Source organism: Rhinatrema bivittatum, chromosome 1 (assembly GCF_901001135.1).
Source record: "Rhinatrema bivittatum chromosome 1, aRhiBiv1.1, whole genome shotgun sequence".
NCBI classification, from domain to species: Eukaryota; Metazoa; Chordata; class Amphibia; order Gymnophiona; family Rhinatrematidae; genus Rhinatrema; species Rhinatrema bivittatum.
This window is the reverse complement of record NC_042615.1, coordinates 305756752-305778301: the sequence shown is the minus strand read 5'-3', so window position 1 is coordinate 305778301 and position 21550 is coordinate 305756752. Positions and strand designations below refer to the sequence as shown.

The 21550-nt window shown below is 44.5% G+C and overlaps 1 protein-coding gene across 3 annotated transcripts in view; it reads left to right on the top strand.

Moving 5' to 3' along the window:
• Positions 1-21550, top strand: part of NFKB1 (nuclear factor kappa B subunit 1) — a 278175-nt gene that overhangs the window by 173567 nt on the left and 83058 nt on the right. For all 3 annotated transcript variants that reach the window (XM_029597052.1, XM_029597051.1, XM_029597053.1), the window contains 4 exons: positions 5002-5106; positions 6081-6172; positions 7096-7234; positions 9092-9229. In XM_029597052.1, the coding sequence (XP_029452912.1) occupies positions 5002-5106; positions 6081-6172; positions 7096-7234; positions 9092-9229 (474 nt within the window). The remainder of the gene's footprint in view (positions 1-5001; positions 5107-6080; positions 6173-7095; positions 7235-9091; positions 9230-21550) is intronic.

Here is a 21550-nt window from a genome sequence, read left to right as displayed (position 1 = left end):
CCCAAAGGATCCACCCTCCCTCCTGAAGGGACGTGAAAAGGGGCAGTGAAGGAGAGGGGGAGCTGAAAGCCCCCTCATCGCCACCACCACCCCAAAGAAACTGGAGGGCAGGACAGCCCCCTGCCATTCTCCCTCCCTCCTGTTCAATAAATAAAGTTCATTGGAACGGGGGAGGGATGCCGGTGCAGCCCCCCCCCCCCCCCCCCCCCCCCCACACCATTTTTCTGCTCTGTTACCAAAGTGAAAATAGGGTGTGGGGGAGAGGGGGAATCATCCTCCCCTAATCCCTGCAAACTCCCCCACGCACACCCTGCCACTGGAAAAAAGTACCCCAAATTCCCGGCCGAGCTGGGAGGACACAGGCTCATGGTCCTCCTGGCTTCCTGTCTTAGGCTGCTCTGAGAGTGACGCTCTTGGGGGGGGGTGGGGTGGCCCCGCCCCCTTTTTCACTTTGTAGGAAGGAGAGTGGGTGGCGGGTGGTGGCTGTCAACATTTTTCCCCAGTGCAAATCTTTATTTATGGAGGGGGTAGCTGATCTGTTATTTTTGGTGCAGGATGGCAGGGGGGGCTGTTGGCATTTCCCCCGCCCCTCCCCCCGTTGTCAAACTTTTTTTTTTTTTTTCTGTTGAGCGGGAGGCGGTGCTGTCAGGTCCCCTTCTTCTCCTCACTTTTCACTTGGGGGGGGGGAAACGGGACAGGAGGGAAGAGGATGGAGCTGGCCAAATTTAGGCCTGCTGTGACGGCATCTAAATTTGTTTGGTCAAGTTAGGTGGCTAGCGTTGAAAACCAGCACTGGCTTACCTGACTTTCTCCCCCTCACCTAACCCTGCCCCTGGCCCACCCAGAATATGAGCGGCTATGTTTAGCCTCACAGTAAAAGCTTAGGTGGCTCTTAATGAAACTCAAAAATGGCGCCATCGCATCTCAAAAGAGATAGTTCTTCTGTCCGGGAATATGGAGAATATTGGCCAATTCGAGTTATATTGAGATCCCCTGAAGAAGACTGATGTACAGTTGAAACATGATTCATTTTGGGAATTCTTGAGAATTATGTTGGATAAGCCGTCGTTGCTGTTTCAAATACTTTCAGATATTTGGCTAAGTATTCAATTTTATACTACTCTTTTCAGTATTAGTTGGTGCTTTAAAATTGAAAATTAGAAGTCTACAAAAAGGACTAGTGTTCTGAATGAGTTTAAGAATAAAGGTGTAATAAAGATAAAATAAAAATGTATTAAGGGTTTACCTGTTTCACAAATGACATTAAATGATTAAAATTTTAAACTGCTCTAAAGGCTGATTACAGCTTGCGGCCCATTGCGAGGTGAGAGGCTGCAGATTAAAATATCCTTGAGCTGTTTTTTTATGATTTTGTCATTTGTGAGTTATATGGGTTTAATGGATTATTTTAAGGTAATTGGATTGTAATCCTTTTCCCTCTCTGTTTTGTCCATTGTTGATCGTTTTGAGAGGTGGTTTGCTTCTGAGTTTTTCGATTACAAATATATATATGCATACTTTTGGGACAGAATTATGTGCTATTTCAAAAATGGTGCAGCTCCTGCCACACAGTTTATAAAATAGTAGCATAAATCTCGGCACGACCGGTAACTTAAACCCAATCTTCAATATTCTGTATAACACGTGTAAACTGATTTGAGATAACCGTGTTTTAATGCCATGCACAGGGTCTGCGTGACCCACTTGGATTGACCTTCACTCGGTCAGTGTGATTCTTTTCCTGTGTGAAGTTTTCTCTCTTGATACTGCCCTGGATTTGCCATAACTTTCAGCATGGATATTGTCCAAAATTTATAAATAAAGCTTAGCTCCTTCTAAAATCAACTCCCCCAAGTATGAGCCCTTCCCCTTTAATGCTTGTGGTACAGAATATGGATAAGCAAGTCTTTGCTGATCTCTTGCGCAGTGAAAGTACCTCGCCACCAAAAACGTTAGTATTGCTTTCAAATAAATAATGGTCATGGAGTCCTAGGGCATTTTGCTCTGATGTTCATATTAATATCTGCTTGTTAGAATTTAGCATCCGAGTTGTCTGCATGCTACATCGTAATCACCATGTGATATCACTGTGTGCTTCCTTATTACTGCAAAATACTTGCCAAAATCCCACTAAAATGATCTTTACAAGGGTTGGGAGGGTGGGCAAGTTCGAGTAGCCCGGCCTGGTGTAGCATCTGTGGCAGTTTTCAAAGAAACTTAGCATGTAGATTTTCTTTTGAAAATTCTCTTCCGTAGTTTCCCTTTTTCTGCAGGTAGAGGAAACAAGGGGAAAAATATGCATGCAGATTTCAAAAGCCCACTCTGTGCGTATATTTTAGTCTCCCCCCATCTAAGCACGCTCTCCAGGAGTACCCTTTTTATCGTGGCTACAAGTACACGGGTTGTGAACACTGTGCACCCTCCTCAAGTCGCTCTGAGGAGGGCTGTTTCCAGATGGCCAATTTACATGGGAAAATCACTGTTTACCCAGATGAATGACTTTGTTCTTCCCATACAGTGGCTATGGAAAGTCTACACCCCCGTGAACCCTTTTCACATTTTGTTGTGTTACTGGGTCAGACTTCCATGCATTTAAATGAAGAGGGGTTTTTTTCTAGTCATTAACACTCCATATTCCAGGGCCAAAAATGTTTTATTAGGGGGATAAAAAGCATATACATATCAAAAAAAAAAAAAAAAGAAATCTAACAACTGGATAAGTCTCCACCCTGCTGAGTGAGTTCCTGGTGAAAGCACTTTTGGCAGCAGTTCCAGTTGGGAATCTGTTGGAATAGGTCTCCACCAGCATTGCACATCTAGATTTGTCTGTATTAGGCCGTTCTTTACAAAACTTCAAGCTCTATCTAATTCCTTCTGGAGCATTGATGGGCTCCAATCCAAGTTATGCCACAAGTTTTCAATTGAATTGCAGTCCGGGTTCTGACTGGGCCACACCAGGACATTTACCTTTTTGTTCCTTTGCCACGCTAGTGTAGCTTTGGCTGTGTGCGTCAAGTTGCTGGCATACAGAAAGTTTCAGCTAACTTGAAGAGGGCAGCAGTCCCTTTCTGTACTTTGTCCATTTTCCCTTCTAACCTGAAAAGTGCCCTGGTATCTGCCAATGAGAAACGTCCCCATAACACGATGCTGTTACCACGATGCTTCACAGTAGGGATGGTGGTCTCTAGGTAATACTGTGTTAGGTATGCACCAAACAACACTTTGCATTCAGGCCAAAAATGTTCTATTTTAGCTTTGTCAGATTACAAAACATTTTGCCACATGGCTACAATATACTGTGAGTATTCATTTGCATACTTCAAAGTGGGCCTTGTTGAATAACGACTTCCTTCTTGCCATCTTACCATACAGGCCAGATTTATGGAATGCTTGGGATATTGTCACCTGCACAATTTGGAAGATTTGTCATTGGCCTCTTGGTTGACTCCCTGATCAATCTCCTCCTTGCTTTGTTCATCCAGTTTGGAGGGATGGCCTGATCTAGACAGGGTCTTGGTGGTACCATACACCTTCCACTTATTACTAATCATTTTGACCTTCCTCAGAGGGATATTCAAGAATTTGAAATTCTTTTAGTCCCATCCTCAGATCTGTGCCTTTCCCCAACTTTATCCCAGATTTCTTTTGATAGCTCCATAGTGCTCGTGGTTGGACCTTTGCTTTGAAAAGCATCAGCCAGCAGATAGAACAAACAGGAGCTGCTGAATTTATCCTGCTGTCATGTGAATCTGTACATGTGGGGCCAATTCAAAATGGGTGGGTGCTTTTGAAGTTGGTTAGTTATTCAGAGCTCTAAGTATTTAGGATTGCTACAGAAGTACATGCTAATCCTTGGGTAATTTTTTTTTGTACTTAATTTTCTAAGGAATTCTGGAATATATTTTCCTTGGTAGTTGTTGTATTGGATGTGTGGATACATGAAACAAACACCGCATCTCGAAAAAGATATAGTTACGATGCAGAAGGTACAGAGAAGGGCAACCAAAATGATAAAGGGGATGGAACAGCTCCCCTATGAGGAAAGGCTATAGAGGTTATGGCTGTTCAGCTTGGAGAAGAGTCGGCTGACGGGAGATATGATAGAGGTCTTTAAAATCATGAGAGGTTTTGAACGAGTAGATGTGAATCGGTTATTTACACTTTCGAATAATAGAATAATAGAAGTTAGCAAGTAGCACATTTAAGACTAATCTGAGAAAATTCTTTTTCACTCAACATACAATAAAGCTCTGGGATTTGTTGCCAGAGGATGTGGTTAGTGCAGTTAGTGTAGCTGGGTTCAAAAAAGGTTTGGATAAGTTCTTGGAGGAGAAGTCCATTAACGGCTATTAATCAAGTTTACTTAGGGAATAGCCACTATTATTAATTGCATCAGTAGCATAGGATCTTCTTAGTGTTTGGGTAAATGCCAGGTTCTTATGGCCTGGATTGGCCACTGTTAGAAACGGGATGCTGGGCTTGATGGTCCCTTGGTCTGACCCAGCATGGCAATTTCTTATGTTCTTATGTTTAATGCATTTTACTTAAAGAACAGAAGGCAATAAATGGTGAACTTTTAGGAAGGGCGTGCAGACTTTCTATAGCCAGTGCATACAAAAAGGAAACCTAATTGTTAAACAGATATCATTAGTAGAATCCTCAGATATGTAATTTATTCAGATTTGGGGATTCTTCTGGTTCTAAAAATCCAGTACTGAAACAATTAGTAGTAAATTATTGAATTATGAATGTGCTTATTTTACTCTGCTGTGATCAATTTTATTGGAATTTTAATGGACTATAAGGCTATTTAAATAAATAAATGGTTGTGGGGGAAAATTGCCTTTTAATTCATAATTCCTATGAGAATTCAAGCAACCCATGAAAATACAAACTCTCATTTTATCTTTTGATTCAACTCCTGAGATTTTGGACTTGGAAATGTTTCCATAACGGTCAATAATCTTTTTTTTCTCTCTCTCTCGTCTCCTCCCCCAATAGAAGCCCCCAATGCATCAAATTTAAAGATTGTGAGAATGGACAGGACGGCGGGCTGCGTGACGGGAGGAGAGGAGATCTATCTGCTGTGCGATAAGGTTCAGAAAGGTCAGAACCAAAAATGGGTCCTCTCCCAGTTTGACAATCCTCTGAGTTTTGGCGTTCAGGTTCCAGAAACGGGCCGGGCCTTTTCCAGGATATTCAAAATGCAAACATGTTTGCATGCAAGTAGTCTTCCTCAGATCAGAATATGTAGACTGGCATGTAGACTGGGTAACTTCGCCTATAGACCAGTCATCGAGGAACATTTGACCAATTTATCACCCTCAAGAGAATGGAATTGAGCGTACCACTGGTTTCACATTTATCTCAAGAGTTTTGTTTTTAGTTTTTGGGTTGAGGTAGGTTAGGAGAAAGTGCAAGAGGCACTTTTTTTCTTTTTTTGCAGGACTACGTGCAGATGAGCAATTAACCTGCATGAATGGCAGCAGTACAGGAAGTTCTGTCACCTAAATTTTACCAGTTACTGCCTTTTAGAATTTTTCTCTGAGAAGCTTTTGAGTCACCTTACTTAGAAGTCGAGCTGGGTTCTTCAGCTTCTGCTGCGGTTGTCACTGCATAATCCCAGATGGTGCATCGTAGGGCCAAAATCCCGGACGGAGGGAGGGTTATTGCTATTAAAAGATTTCTTTGCTTACCGGGGGTGGGAGGCGCTGTTTCTGAGGTGCTTAAGAAAAAGCAACAAGCGCATTATGAATGCTTAAATCTGAAATCTGGCATTTCTAGGGGGCTACTGCCCTGCTTTGCAAGCCAAATCAGTTTGCTCAAACCATTCTCTTTATTGTATGGCGGTCTCTGTTCAGCTGTATGCAGCATCTGTCTCTGTTCAGCTAGGTACCACAAAGGAAGGAAGGAAGGGAGCCTTCCCAGCACTTCTGAAGTGTAGAGTGGGCCTGTGGATGAGGTGTAGCAGTGTCCTGTTTCTGCAGACTTACAGGGCAAAGATGCAGTGATCAGAAATCCAGAGCTATGGAGCTAGCAAAGGAAAGCAAAATACAAATGTTTTCAAAATTTCGTTGTAGATGATATTCAGATCCGCTTTTATGAAGAGGATGAAAATGGTGGATTTTGGGAAGGATTTGGAGATTTTTCTCCTACAGATGTACACAGGCAGGTATGTCGTTCATCAAATCTGTATAATTACTGCGTTCATTATAGCTTAGCATTCAGGTTAGGTATTATACATGTCATTCTCTTCTTTTTTTCCTGTTGTCAGCAGGGATTGCCATCTTTGGGCTTTTTTCTGCAGCCCATTCTGAAAAGCGAAAAAAGTATGTTTAATTCAGTTGCAGCACTGATTATCCTTTGGGGGGGAAAAAGAAAGAGAATATGCATTTAAAATTCATTAGAAAGAGCATGTTCCCAGAAAAACACCTTGAAACCAATAGTTGGTACTGTACTTTGGAAAAACTGTTAAATAGAAGTTGAAGGATGCACCTTATACAGAACTGGACCATGGAACTGCCTGTTTTGGGGGGAATTGAAGGGCCAAGATAACATTGTATTTTATCTAATGGAGTTGTTTGGGGGTTTTTTTTTTAACAAATTACATTTTTTTATGTTTCATTCTGGAATCTGAACCTGATTGTTACCCACCATATTAGAACTATTCATAACAAAAAATGCTGCTTATTTAAATAGCAGCATTCATTTCATTTTTATATAGTGTTTCTCCCCTTTTCTCATAGCTACAAGAAAAGATTGGGTTAAGTACATTATGGAAATAGTAGAAAATTAAGACAAAGCATTCAGTTAGACAGAAATCTCTCGGCCACACTTGGGTAACTCAATACCCAAAGTTGACCTGAGTAAGCAATAATCACAGTAAAGACAATGAGCATCATATCCAGAAGGGATTTTTGGAAGGTGGCTGGTATTTTTCATCTAACCACACTGTTTACAGTGAAATTGCATATTCTGGGAATAACTTGCATCATTGGAAAAAAAAACCCTAAAGTCTGTTTCATACAAGGCCCACATGTTTGTAAAATCTGTTGAGTTATGAGGTGTACATTCTAATTTTCTTTTCCTTTTCAGTTTGCGATAGTCTTCAAAACCCCAAAATACAGAGATGTCAATATCACAAAGCCGGCGGCCGTATTTGTGCAGCTCCGACGAAAATCTGATTTAGAAACCAGTGAACCGAAGCCCTTCCTCTACTACCCAGAAGTCAAAGGTGAGCGAGTAATTCAAACGATTGCATTTATTCACCAACCTGCCTCTCTCTAAAATCAATCCCATTTTTTTTTTTTTTGGTCCGCTCATAACAGCACAAAAACCCTCTCTTGCTTTTGCTCCACCTGATCATCAAAGTGTCGCTTGAGTCGCTCTCCATTTGACCTGGCGCAACTCAGCGCACCTGAGGCTTGTTATGTAAAGGTGAGCTAGGGCACACACCTGGCCACAGCTCAGGGCCAAATTGTTTTACGTAGACGCTAGTTTCCTTTTCTTTCCTTCTGTGATTCAGTGGACATGATTTGAAGGTGTAGCCTTACCTGTACTATTGGTTTCCTCCGATTTTTTTTTTTTTTAAGGGGCCCATTCAGGATGATTTCATTAGGGAATTGGGATTTGGTTTAAACTCTGCAGCTAGGCTTGGATTTCTCTCTTATTTTATTTTCCTGATGATCCTTGTTGGCACTGTATTCCATTTTTTTAATTCTTTTTTTTTTGGGGGGGGGGAGGGGCATAATTTCTTTCTCATCCCAGCAGATTCTTCCTGTCACCTTCCCTTGGGTACTTCTAGCTTGGCATCTCCTCACAGCCCTGGCTCACTCTCCTGGTCCTCTTCTTTCTCCAGCCCTCTTTCGGTTTGAGGCTGTGAGGGAAGCGCTTGGAGAATTTTCCGCTTTACTCTGTTTGCGCTGATCAGTTGGGTCTTCCATGTTTAGGGGGGGGTGCGACATTTTCTCTTTGCTCTGGGGAACGTGTTCCAGAAAACTTATCTTTCTGGCATTCAGCAAAATCGCAGCTGGTTATGTCTCTTTGTTGTGTTATGCAAGTCAGAAATGTTGTTTTCATGTGTTCTTAAATTATAATCTGCCCTTGTCCGGGCAGGGCAGAATATAAATGTTTTTAAATAAAGAGATAATGAATTTTGTAACTGGATTACATCACTGACTTTTTTCTTTTTTTTTTTTTTAATTAGTTAAAGGACAACCAACAAATGAGTTGGGTGGAGAGGGATGGCCTCTGTCGGTTACAGGAAGTGCTTTCAAAGTGGTGTATCCTGGGACCCTTTGCTCCTCCCTCGGGGCCTTAGCTTTCTTGAAGTCCCTCTTTTTGCCCCTCAGACACCTCTTTTTATTGGACTGACTGACTCCGTTTTTTGGAAGGCAGTTCCAAGAGTTAGTCAGGAAGGAGTCATTCGCTAACTGCCTGCATCTGTGCAAAGTCCTCGGGTATGTTTGTTCCCCATGAATTTCGCCCTCATTTTCAAAGTTGAAAGTACACGTATCTTTGCACTTTGGAAATCATCTCAGGATAACCGCCCACGCTCATTTTAACAGCTGCTATTTTGTGTGGGTAATTTTTCCCCAGGTTAAATCTAAAGTGCGTTCATAAGTGGAAGCCCCTCCCTAACAGCACCCCAGAAACGCCCCTTCCCGCCGCGGGTAAATTTGCGCATCCAGTTCCAGTACACACGCAAGTTCACCCGCACTCAAGGAGAGCAATTTTCGAAAGTCCATTTTCGAAGGTAAAACTGCCCCTTGCCCACAGAAATGGCTTTCAAAATCACTCTCAAAAAGTATTTAGGTAGTCAAATAAAGAGGTACCACCTTATGTTATTTTTTGGTTTGTTAAACCTTTATTTCCGTGCATTCGGTTGGAATAACCTGGCTGCCGCGCTGCTTTGTCCGCGTAAATGTGAAAAGTCAGGAAACAGATGGTCAGCCTGGAACCTTTCAGGAAGCTAAACGCTGCCGAGAGAAAAATCCCTACCGCGTTGCCCTTCTTGGGTGTCCCCTTTCCGTGGCCGGAGGAGAGAACGCACTAAGCACCCTCCTTTCCTTTCATCTTTTGTCCAACACAGACAAAGAGGAAGTGCAGCGGAAGCGGCAGAAGCTCATGCCTGGCTTTTCTGATAACTACGGTGGCAGCGGCGGCGGTGCAGGAGGAGGAGGAGGAATGTTTGGCAGCGGAGGAGGGGGCGGTGCCAGCACTGGAGGCGGTAAGCTTTAATCCACTCGATGGCACTAAATCGCCAGTCTTATTGAGAGAGGATTCTACTTTATTGAACTCTTAAAAAAAAAAACCCCCAAAAAAAAAACAGTACACAGAAAAAAAAAGAACAGTACACAGAATATGATAAATAGCAAGTTCCCTGTATGTACCCGGATGAGTCCAGACTCCTGGGTTTTTCCCCCCTCTAGCAGATGGAAACAGCAGTTATCAAAACAAACTCCACCTATATATAGGCTGGTGCACCAGTAGGTGCAAAACCTACAATCTGGGCTGTGTGCTTAGTTGGTATCTTGTGTTTAGTTAGTTTAGGGAATTTTTTGTTTCTGGATTATTTCAACTTTATTTAAATATATATATATATATATATAATAAAGGAGCTTGTGGCAGCACAGTGGTCGGTAGCCTCCCAGGGGGTTGTTAGGTTCTGAGAGAACCATCCCCCACTGGTCTGAGGCAGCTGCTTCACAGGGTCAAGGGCCCTACTTATCTACAGGCGCTCTCCTGGCGCGCGCACAGGACTCTCTCCTGTGTGCGCGATACAGAAAGTTAATTTATTTAAATTAGGCCCGGTGGTAAAAATAGGCGCTAGGGACACTATCGCGTCCCTAGCGCCTCTTTTTTGACAGGAGGCGGCGGCTGTCAACTAGTTTGACAGCAGACGCTCAATTTTGCCAGCGTTGGTTCTCGAGCCCGCTGACAGCCACGGGCTCGGAAACCGGACGCCGGCAAAATTGAGCGTCCGGTTTTCGGCCCGACAACACGGGCCGAATTCAAATTTATTTATTTTTTTTTTTTTTTACTTTTTTTACTCTTCGGAGGATGCACAGAAAAGCTGTTTTTACTGCTTTTCTGTGCACTTTCCCAGTGCCGGAAGAAATTAGCGCCGACCTTTGGGTCGGCGCTAATTTCTGAAAGTAAAATGTGCGGCTTGGCTGCACATTTTTGTTTCTGAATCACGCACACATACCTAATAGGGCCATCAACATGCATTTGTATGTTGAGGGCGCTATTAGGTGCCGCGGGTTGGACGCGTGTTTTCCTCCCCTTACTGAATAAGGGGTAAGGAAAATAAGCGCGTCCAAGAGCAGGCTAACAGTGCAGTCCATCGGCCTGCTAGTTAGCAGCTTGGGTGCGATACCGGGGAGCCCAGTTCACTCCACCCAAAGGGATCAGCACCTTGGACCACTGCCGGGCAAGTTTTATAATTAAAAAAAAAAAAAAAAAGTTTTGCTTTCGTTTTCTCCCGTGCCGGTTCTCTCTCCTTCACTCCCTGTCTCAGCGCGGTATTTGCCCCTCGTTTTGCTGTTTATTCATTGAATCTTCATTGAATTTTCTTTAATTTATTTTGTCTTTATTTTCTGGTCACGACTCGATGCCGCATTCGTCCATTTGCCGCGCATGCGGGTCGGGCTCTCCAGGGAGGGCCTATGCTCGGATTGCATTCCGGGGGGAGGGGGGAAGGGCCATTGGCAGCGGGAAAAAATATTAAAATGGCAAAACGAGTTAAATCAAAGTCTGCCCGGGTCCTGGTTGGGGCATCTGCTGCAATTCACTCTGAGGCTGATCAGTTCCCGTTCAGCACAGGAACGGGGCCCATTTTCCAGTCATTCAGGGTTGTGTCTAGCTGGGGGAGGGAGTTTTACCTCCTCCTCTTTCTCCCCAGCAAGGTTTCCCAACGGACAGGGAACAGCCTAATTCCCCTACAATGGAGGATAGCCCCGAGGGGGCATCTGACTCTCCTCCTCTTCCTCTTTTTCGTCACAATTTGTGTTGTTGCTCTATAAAGCTTATAAGGAGAGGAATTTAGGGAAGCTGCAATCTGGTAAAAGGTTGTTTCTCAAGGTTCTAAGCCCACTGCTAAGAAACGGTCTACGTCTAGGGAGGTGCGGAGCCTGCTCAGCCTAAGCATCTCCGTCGGTCAAGGGTTCCTCAGATTGCTACGGATTAGGGATGTGAATCGTTTTAGGACGATTAAAATTATCGTCCGATAATTTTAATATCGTCTTAAACCGTTATGGAACACAATACAATAGAGATTCTAACGATTTATCGTTATAAATCGTTAGAATCGTGAGCCGGCACACTAAAACCCCCTAAAACCCACCCCCGACCCTTTAAATTAAATCCCCCACCCTCCCGAACCCCCCCCAAATGAGTTAAATACCCTGCGGGTCCAGCGGCGGTCCGGAACGGCAGCGGTCCGGAACGGGCTCCTGCTCCTGAATCTTGTTGTCTTCAGCCGGCGCCATTTTCCAAAATGGCGCCGAAAAATGGCGGCGGCCATAGACGAACACGATTGGACGGCAGGAGGTCCTTCTGGACCCCCGCTGGACTTTTGGCAAGTCTCGTGGGGGTCAGGAGGCCCCCCACAAGCTGGCCAAAAGTTCCTGGAGGTCCAGCGGGGGTCAGGGAGCGATTTCCCGCCGCGAATCGTTTTCGTACGGAAAATGGCGCCGGCAGGAGATCGACTGCAGGAGGTCGTTCAGCGAGGCGCCGGAACCCTCGCTGAACGACCTCCTGCAGTCGATCTCCTGCCGGCGCCATTTTCCGTACGAAAACGATTCGCGGCGGGAAATCGCTCCCTGACCCCCGCTGGACCTCCAGGAACTTTTGGCCAGCTTGTGGGGGGCCTCCTGACCCCCACGAGACTTGCCAAAAGTCCAGCGGGGGTCCGGAAGGACCTCCTGCCGTCCAATCGTGTTCGTCTATGGCCGCCGCCATTTTTCAGCGCCATTTTGGAAAATGGCGCCGGCTGAAGACAACAAGATTCAGGAGCAGGAGCCCGTTCCGGACCGCTGCCGTTCCGGACCGCCGCTGGACCCGCAGGTTATTTAACTCATTTGGGGGGGATTCGGGAGGGTGGGGGATTTAATTTAAAGGGTCGGGGGTGGGTTTTAGGGGGTTTTAATGTGCCGGTTTTGCGATTTTTAGATTTTTAGATTTTTCACGATTTTTCACGATATTTTACCCCCCCCAAACGGCAACAATACGATTCCCTCCCCCTCCCAGCCGAAATCGATCGTTAAGACGATCGAGGACACGATTCACATCCCTACTACGGATACTTCTAGTCAGGATACTGATCCAGAGGACCCAGACCTCCAGCCCAAGCCCCCACAGGGGGTGGATGTATATCCTGATTTACAACAGAAAAGGCACAATGCGCAGGGCGCATGCTGCAGAAGAGGATGACCCTAAGGTGGTGCGCCTCTTTAGAAAGGAGGAGTTAGGTCCCCTTATTCCTTCTGTTTTAGCTGAACTGGGCATTTAAGGTCCCCCAGAGGAATCTAAACTGGGTGCTATGGATCCAGTGTTGCTGGGTCTGAGAGGCCCTGCTTCTTTTCCTTTTCATTTCTCGGCTACAGATTTGCTCTTTCGAGAATGGGATATCCCGGACCTGGGATTGAAAGTGAGTGAAGCCATGGACAAGCTATATCCTCTGCCAGAGGATGCCTTAGAGCTGCTTCGTGTACCCAAAGTAGACGCGGCAGTGTCCGCTGTTACCAAGAAGACCACAATCCCGGTTACTGGAACTACAGCACTCAAAGACCTGCAAGACAGGAAGTTGGAGGTGCAACTTAAAAGGATTTTTGAGGTTTCAGCACTGGGAGTGCGTGCGGCTATTTGCAGAAATTTCACCTTACAAGCGGGTCTCCGCTGGGTTCAGCAGTTGCAAGCTAACGCCGCCTTATCAGATGACGAGGCGGCCCAGGCAGGTCGTCTGGAAGCTTCGGTGGCGTACAGCGTGGATGTTTTACATAATCTATTGCGCACATCGGCCAGATCCATGGTTTCAGCTGTCTCAGCTCGTAGGCTCCTCTGGTTGAGAAACTGGTCGGCGGATGTTTCATCTAAGTCACAGCTTTGGTCCTTGCCTTTCAAGGGCAAACTACTTTTTGGTACAGACCTGGAAGATATGATCCAATCTCTGGGGGGAGAATAAGATTCATCGGTTACCGGAGGATAGACCGAAATCCAGAGGCTCCTTTTCGTCCTGGGCCAGATTCAGAGGGAATCGAAGATTTCGCCCATCTAGAATGCCCACGGCCCCTTTTCGGCAAGCTTCTAACAGGCAACAGACCTAGTCCCAGTCCTTTCGGGGCTGCCTTGCTTTCCAGATGAAACCCAGTCTCCGAGCTTTTTCATCTATCTTTGCCGCTTACGGAGGCGGCGCGATCCAGTCTTAATTTTTGGTTGGTGACGGACAATTTAACCCTAGGAGTTCCTCTGGAGGCCCCCGACTGGACAGTGGTCAGCACGGATGCCAGTCTCTCTGGTTGGGGAGCGGTATGCCGTGGAAAATCGGTGCAAAGACTTTGGTCTCCCGACGAATCACTCTGGTCTATCAATCGACTGGAAACCAGGGCAGTATGGTTGGCATTGCAAGCATTCCATCCCCTTCTCCAGGGCAAGTCGGTCAGAATTATCTCAGACAATGCGACCACTGTGGCGTACATCAATCACCAAGGAGGAACCAGAAGTCAACAGGTGGCGATGGAAGCTCGCCAATTGATTAGCTGGGCAGAACAAAACTTGGTAAACATAGCAGCGTCTCACATCGCAGCGTCTCACATCGCCGGCGTGGACAACATTCAGGCAGACTTTCTCAGTCGTCACCGCCTAGATCCCGGAGAATGGGAGCTGGCGGAGACCGCCTTTCAACTCATATGCGATGCATGGGGCATGCCCAACATGGACCTAATGGCAACTTTTCGGAATGCCAAAGCACCGCGGTTCTACGCTCATCACAGAGAGACGGGAGCAGAAGGGATAGATGCCCTAGTGCTGCCCTGGCCCACTGAGGTTCTGCTGTATGTCTTCCCGCCTTGGCCATTGATTGGCAAAGTGCTCAGAAGAATAGAGATCCATCCAACTGAGGTCATCCTGGTAGCTCCAGAATGGCCGAGACGTCCCTGGTTTGCGGACCTTCTCAATCTCGCGGTGGAGGGGCCGCTGCGGTTTCCAGTTCTCCCAGACCTGCTGCATCAAGGGCCCATTTGTTTGGAAGACGTCGATCGCTTCTGTCTAGTGGCATGGCTTTTGAAAGGCAGAGGTTAAGTCGCAAAGGCTATTCTCCAGTCGTAGTAGCTACGCTTCTCCAATCACGTAAGACTTCTACCAGTCTCACATATGTTAGAGTATGGAAAGTTTTTGAGACTTGGTGTCTGGACAGGGAGGTCAAGCCTACCCAGGCCTCTGTGTCGGATATTCTGTTTTCTACAATCCAGTCTTTCCAAGGGTTTGTCATGTAGTTCCCTCAGAATGCAGGTGGCAGCGCTTGGTTGTTTGCGTGACTCCGTCCAGGGCGTAGCGTTAGCAGCACATCCAGATGTAGTTCGTTTCCTTAAGGGAGCAAAACACTTGTGTCCTCCGATTCGGCATCGTTATCCATCGTGGAGTCTGAATTTAGTTCTCACTGCTCTTTGCTCTGTGCCTTTTGAGCCTTTGAAGAGAGAGATTCTAAAAGATCTTACCTTGAAGGTGATTTTTCTGGTGGCCATTACATCAGCTCGTAGGGTGTCGGAACTCCAGGCGCTTTCCTGTAGGGAACCCTTTTTTTGGATTTCGGATTCGGGCGTTTCTTTAAGGATGGTTCTGTCTTTCTTGCTGAAAGTGGTTTCCTCTTTTCATGTCAACCAATCGGTGGAGTTGCCGGCCTTTACAGAGTTAAACCATTCGGGTCCTTTGGCTGGCGACTTGTGGAAGCTCGACATTTGCAGAGTTTTCCTGCGTTACCTAGAGGTTATCAATGAGTTTCATGTGACTGACCATCTTTTTGTGCTGTGGAGCGGTCATAAACGAGGACAGCAGGCGTCCAAAGCTACTATAGCTCGTTGGCTAAAGGAGGCTATTAGTTCGGCCTATCTCCTTCGTGGTAGATCCCTCCCTACGGGTCTGCGTGCCCACTCTACTCGTGCAGCGTCTTGGACAGAGTGTCAGATGGTATTACCGCAGGAGATTTCCAAGGCTTCTACGTGGAAATCCCTGCATACTTTTGCGAGACATTACAGACTGGATGTCCAGGCTCCAGTTTCAGGAGGATTTGGAGAGGGAGTGCTTCGAGTGGGCCTCTCCAGATCCCATCCCAGGTAAGAAAGCTCTGGTACATCCCAGGAGTCTGGACTGATCCAGGTATGTACAGGGAAAGGAAAATTAGTTTCTTACCTGATAATTTTCATTCCTGTAGTACCACGGATCAGTCCAGAATCCTGCCTGTCAGAGACATGGAAGAAAGGGAGAGTCCACTCGTTTCTTATATATTTTGTTATTTCAGATTGGCAAAGATTTGAATTTTTTGTCCTCAAGTGGTTCTCAAGGTTCAGGTCCCAGGAGGGTTTAGTGGACCGGTTTGTTTCTTTTATTATATATAGTTAAGATGATTTTGAGAGTTCCATTCTGCTTTGACATTGAGTAATACTGCCGGACTGTAGGTGGCACCAGCCTATATATAGGCAAAGTTTGTTTTGATAACTGCTCTGTCTCCATGTGCTAGAGGGGGCAAAACCCAGGAGTCTGGACTGATCCGTGGTACTACAGGAATGAAAATTATCAGGTAAGAAACTAATTTTCCTATGCGAAATATGAAATGTACTGTGTTGCAAGCTACACAGACCGTGTGGGGACATTTTGATTGGTGCATGTTCTGGCTGTTTCCTTCCCTCGCTTCCTCATGATCACATATGTCTATTGACTGACATGGTATGCAGTCCCTGAGGGAAAATCAGTAAAATAATCCCAGAGCCATCTGATGTCTCAGGATTCCTCTGACTTGTTTGGATTTGGATTTGCCGTGCTTGGAGAATGCTAAACTTTATGGCATTGCGAGTTACAGAATTCTTTGAAGCCTTGTGGTTTGTCTTCCTTCAGACATTCAGGTCCTGGAAGCAGTATAACCCCATAGGTTCCCTTTCAGAATGCTTATTTTGTATTTGCGGCTTCTTGCCTGGTGGATAGGGTATGAGGCTCAGGTGGCTGACGAGTCTCACCTAATTGAGACACCAGCATAGGATAGGAACCACATAAGTTTGGGGGGGGGGGGGGGTTTGTTTGTTTTTTGTAATCACAGAGTGCCTCAATACGCGATATCTCTGGTGTTTAAAAATAATTCTCCATATTTGAAAAAAAAAAAAAATCAAGAATGTGTTGTAAAACATCCCTCTTACCAGTCAGTACTGGCATGATTATGTGGCCAAGGAAGGCACACTATTTCCTGAAGCTGAGCTGTAATGGCATGGGCTGTATGTTGTGTGCCACTTCTCGTTTCATCCTGCCTCTGCCGTCTCTTTCTCCTCCTTTGGCACCTGCCTCAAAGCACACTGTTTCCGTGCTTCCATTCCGTGCTTCCATTTCAGTTCGCATGGAAAGGACTCTACCTTGTCTCCTTTATCTCCTGGTAGGGGAGGCTTAAAGATATTAAAATGTCCATTGCTGCTCAAGGGCTCTGCTCCAGGGGTGCCCAAACTGGTCTTTGGGGGGCCCCACCCCAGCCAGTCGGGTTTTCAGGATATCTTCAATGAATATTCATGATATTTATTTGCATGCAGTACCTCCTATGTATGCAAATATCTTTCATGCGTATTCACTAGGGATATCCTGAAAACCCGACTGACTGGGGAGAGGGGAACCCAAGGAATGACTTGAAACACCCCTGCTGTACTCATTAAATGTGCTTCCCATCCTGTTTCCAGGAAGTTTCTCTAAGGATTATGTGAAACTAACATTTTCTTGTGGCCGAAGAAACCACCTCATTTATCCCTAAAGAATCTAAAACTAACTAAGAGGGTAATTTTCTAACAGCCTGTGAAGAGGTAAAGTCTGCAAGTACATTGTACTTTTACCCAGTATTTTCAAAGCAAATTTAGCACAGAAGTTTGCTTCGAAAATCCTCGGGTAGTTGGCTGAGTGTGAGCATGAATTACCTTGCACAAAGTTAGACCAGCTGCATTTTAAAATCAAAATGTATGCACATAAGTTGCAGATTTGTCCCTTGGAATGTCCCTCCTCGGTGCACGCATAAGGTACGCGGGCGAGACAGAGTTAAGCCTGTGCTTGTGCGCGCATTGAGTCTGGCTCAGTTTTACAACAGCCGTTTGTGTGCATAAAACCTGGCTTTCAAAATCCCCGCCCCCCCCCCCCCCAAGCAAGCAAAATAGAGGTTAGTTTCTCTGACTTTGTTCTGTATCATTTATGCCTTTTTTTTTTTCTTCAAATTTTCACATTTATTACATGGAATATTTCCAAAAGAAATTCGGTATTTTTATACAACAAAAGGCCATATATAACATCTCTGATGTGGAAAAATCTAATAAATATGTACCTTAATATAGGAATTTTAGAGGCAAGTGAAAATAGAGCGAATAAACAGACAATTTCCAAATACTTAAACTAGATAGGAGAGTTACTCTATTCCTTATTAAGTCGATCACACATCAGGAGTTTCATTAGGATGACCCAGCAAGAAATCCTTCAGTTGCTTAGGATCGAAAAACACATAATTATTTCCCTGATATCTAACACAACCTTTGCAGGGAAATTTTAAGATAAAACGTGCTCCCGTACTAATAACCCTTTCTTTCATAGCAAGGAATTCCTTCCTGCGTAGCTGTGTTATTATAGTAATGTCGGGATATATCCAAAGCTTTGCCCCATAAAATAGGGCTTGTATATTTCTCAGAAACATTTTTAATACATAATTTTGATCAGATATAAATGCAAATGATATTAGTGTGGCTTTCCTTTCCTTTATTTCCATTTCTATCGATAATTCTAATGTTTCGGATATGTCCATAGAGGGTATGTTCTCTCCCTCAACCTGACGACCCGTCTGTGGAAGGTAGTATGATCTAGTACACACCGGTAAAGCCGCCTCTGGTATCTTCAGTATTTCTTTCATATATGTTTTAAACAGTTCAGCAGGTGAAATCATCCTGACCACAGGAAAGTTTATCCCTCGTAAATTCAACATCCTTAGGTTATTCTCAAGTTTCTCTAATCTTTTTTCCATCTTTTCTGAATTTATAAAGTTTTGCTGAAAAGACTCCATTTTTTGTAGACGTTCCTCATGGCCTTGTACTTTCACCTCAAAGGCTCCAACCATATTATTATTCTCCCTGGTTTGATTTTTAACTTTGGTTATTGATTGTGCAATTGATTTCAAAGCCATATCAATGGCTTTTAAGGCATAGCATAAGCATACCTTCCCCAGCGTTATGTCCTCAGGTTGCCCAAGACTCACATTAACCTCTATGGGTTCCTGTCGGGTCTCAGCCTGTTCTCCTGGTGTTGCCGCACGCTGTATGTTACCTGGGATAATATTACCTGTTTGGGTCAGAACTTCTCCTCCATGTCTCATCTCCGGCAACCCGCGAATTCCTCCTCCTCTCGGGGCGGCTGCTCCATGCTCACCCGTCCCGGGGCTCTCTTGCTCCGCCCTCGAAGACTCTGGATGTAAACCGCTTCGAACCGGTTCAGGTGGGGACACATCACTCTGTGCTGGAGGCGCCGGCCGGATCGGCTCGCCGGGGCTCAAGGTGACGTCTAGGGTCAGGGGGGAATGCGTTCGCTCGACCGGCGTCCCCCCAGCGACCAGCCCCTCTGGCATACCGGTAACTCCTGTTAGGAAGCCTTCTATGCGAGGCTGAGAAGGGTCCAACACCGGGGAGCTGGTCATTGCTCCCCGGATTTTCCCCTTTCGCTTGGTATGGGCATTTTCCGTAGGTAAGTTTGAAAGAAGAAAAACGCTGCGCAGGAGCTCACTTCCCGAAAGTCCTATCTGGCGGCCATCTTGCCCCTGGTGCTAGGTTGGTTGATCATCATTTTTGCCTTTTATCCTAAGACAAGAAAGTAGCTGGCTGAGGTCTCAAGACACGGATAACCCTCCAGACTGATTACTCCTAGAGGAAGCCTTGGCCTTCCCTTTTAACACTGCAATGTCTTCCAGGGGTCGGTGTCAGTGATGCAGACTCTTCATTGCCCAATAGTCATTTAGATCCCTGGCTAAATTCCTCAGGATTAACCCAACTCTTCTAATGAATGCTCGTTTTACTTGAAAGAGCCAAGTAGATTAGCTCACAATACTACACCTCTGCTATAATGTACAGCCATTCTGGCACAGCGTTAGGAATAAGATTCAAGAGTCTCAACGTGCAAGAAAGTTTGTCATGCCAACATCTTCATTTGGAAGTCAATAGTATTTACTGAAACTTTGTCTAACAACTGTGTGGAAACAGTGGCATGTGTACTTAACCCTTTGCCTGCAAAACTGTGTTAGGTAACTGAAACGATTGCACATTGATATATGACAACTTTTTGTGGAACATGGTTTGTCTTAAATATAAATATTAAGTGGCTGCAGTGGAAATTTCTAACCAAGTATCTGAATTCAAGAGTACATGGAGCCTGTGTACCAGTTTATTCAGAACTTATAGTTTTTTGTTGCTTCAGATTACTTGTGGCATAGCAAATAAATGTGTGGATAATATTTTAGACTGGCTAAATATATGCATGGTGTATACTATTAAAGGTGAGTTTTCAGATGTTGTGCATTAAAAATTCAGTATATATGTGTTTAAATAGCATATACTCTTGTATATGAGGGTGCATGCAGCTGTTTGAAAGTTATGCTCCCTGCTTTGGCTCTCAATTGGTTATTCTGATTCAGTTGCTCTGTGTGAGTTTTTATATGAAATAAATATATTTGAACTAAAAAACAAAAAAGAAATCCTAGCATATTGCTTCCATGACATCCACTAGAAATGTGGTCTTGTCTTTTCAGTACTGCAATCTTCCCAATCCTTTCCTCACGTATGAGGTGATGTTCAAAGGAGTTACGTGCATAAATGTAACCTACTATCTTAGCAATTTTCAAAAGCCATTTACGAGCTTAAAATGCATTTACTCGTGAATATCCTATGGACAATTCAATGGTGTATATTGTAGCAGTTTTCAAAAGGCCATTTACAAGGGTAAAGTGCATTTACACCTGATAGTTCTCCCTCCTTCCCATCTCCCAAAGTTTAATAGAAGAAAAGAGGCACACTGAGACATGCCTTGGTATTTATTTAATTTAGAAAACATCTTCATGTTTTGTTTTGTTTTGTTTTTTGAGAGTCTGAAGTCGTGATGGCAGAAAAAGACCATACGGCCTAAATAGTCTGCCCGACAACACCACCTGCTCAGCTTCACAATCTCTGCCACTTCCTCGGAGATCCCCTGTGTTTGTCCCAATCCGCCTTGAGTTCAGATACTATCTTTGTCTCTCCCACCTCCATTATTTTTGGAATAGATAGGAAGAGCAATTTTAAAAGCCACATCCTCTGGAAAATCAGCACTTTACTCACAGAATTGGGCTTTTATGAAATTGCCCACCCAATATGTGGGTAAAAATACTCATGCTCAACCTGTATGCAGATATTTTTACCCTCGTCAGAGAGGTTCCCAGGGGTGTGGGGTTAGAGAGGGTTTTGCGCATGTAGGGTGAATTTTCAAAGCATTTACGTGAATGAACATATACATGATAAGCAAATGCTTGGACTCATGGAATTGCTATTTTCTAAACATCCACCCATAAATAGGGTTTTACATAAGCAGTTCCTGCTTTTTATTCACGCTTAAAATATGCATGTGTATATTTTTAAAAGTGGCAGGAAAAAGTACACTGGAGGAGAGGAGAGAATTGTGATGATGCAGACTTTTAAATACCTGAAAAGTATTAATAATGCACAGGAATCAAACCTTATTTGATAGAAAGTAAAATATAGAACAAGGGGTCAGGAAGTATTTCTTCATGGAAAGATTGGTGAATCGTGTAATGCTCAACCAGAGGAGGTAATGAGGACAAGGACGGTAATGGAATTCAAAAGGGCATGGGATACATTCAGAGGATTCCTGGTGGCTACATGAGGGAAACAACTGGGTAACCTGCGCAGAGCAACAGTTACCCCAAGAATAAAATAAAAAATAAATAAAAAGCTTGCTGGGCAGACTGGATGGATCACTAGGGTCTTTTTTGTTTTTTTGCCAACATTTACTACGTTACTTTCTTTAATGCATTGAAATACTCGCTTTCAATGCATTGCATGTATTCGTGTGTAAGCACACATGCACATCTAAGTTTTTGGAGGGGTAGACATATGCATATTTTATAATGCACGCGTATCTGATGCACGCAGGTTATAAAATACTATTATAGATCTCCACCCGGCCATATGCGTGCATATATGCGGCCATGTAGAGTGGTTTGAAAGCTAGCCTCACATTTTTTAAATTTAAAAAAGTATGCGTGTAAATTTTGCCAAGATAAACTACA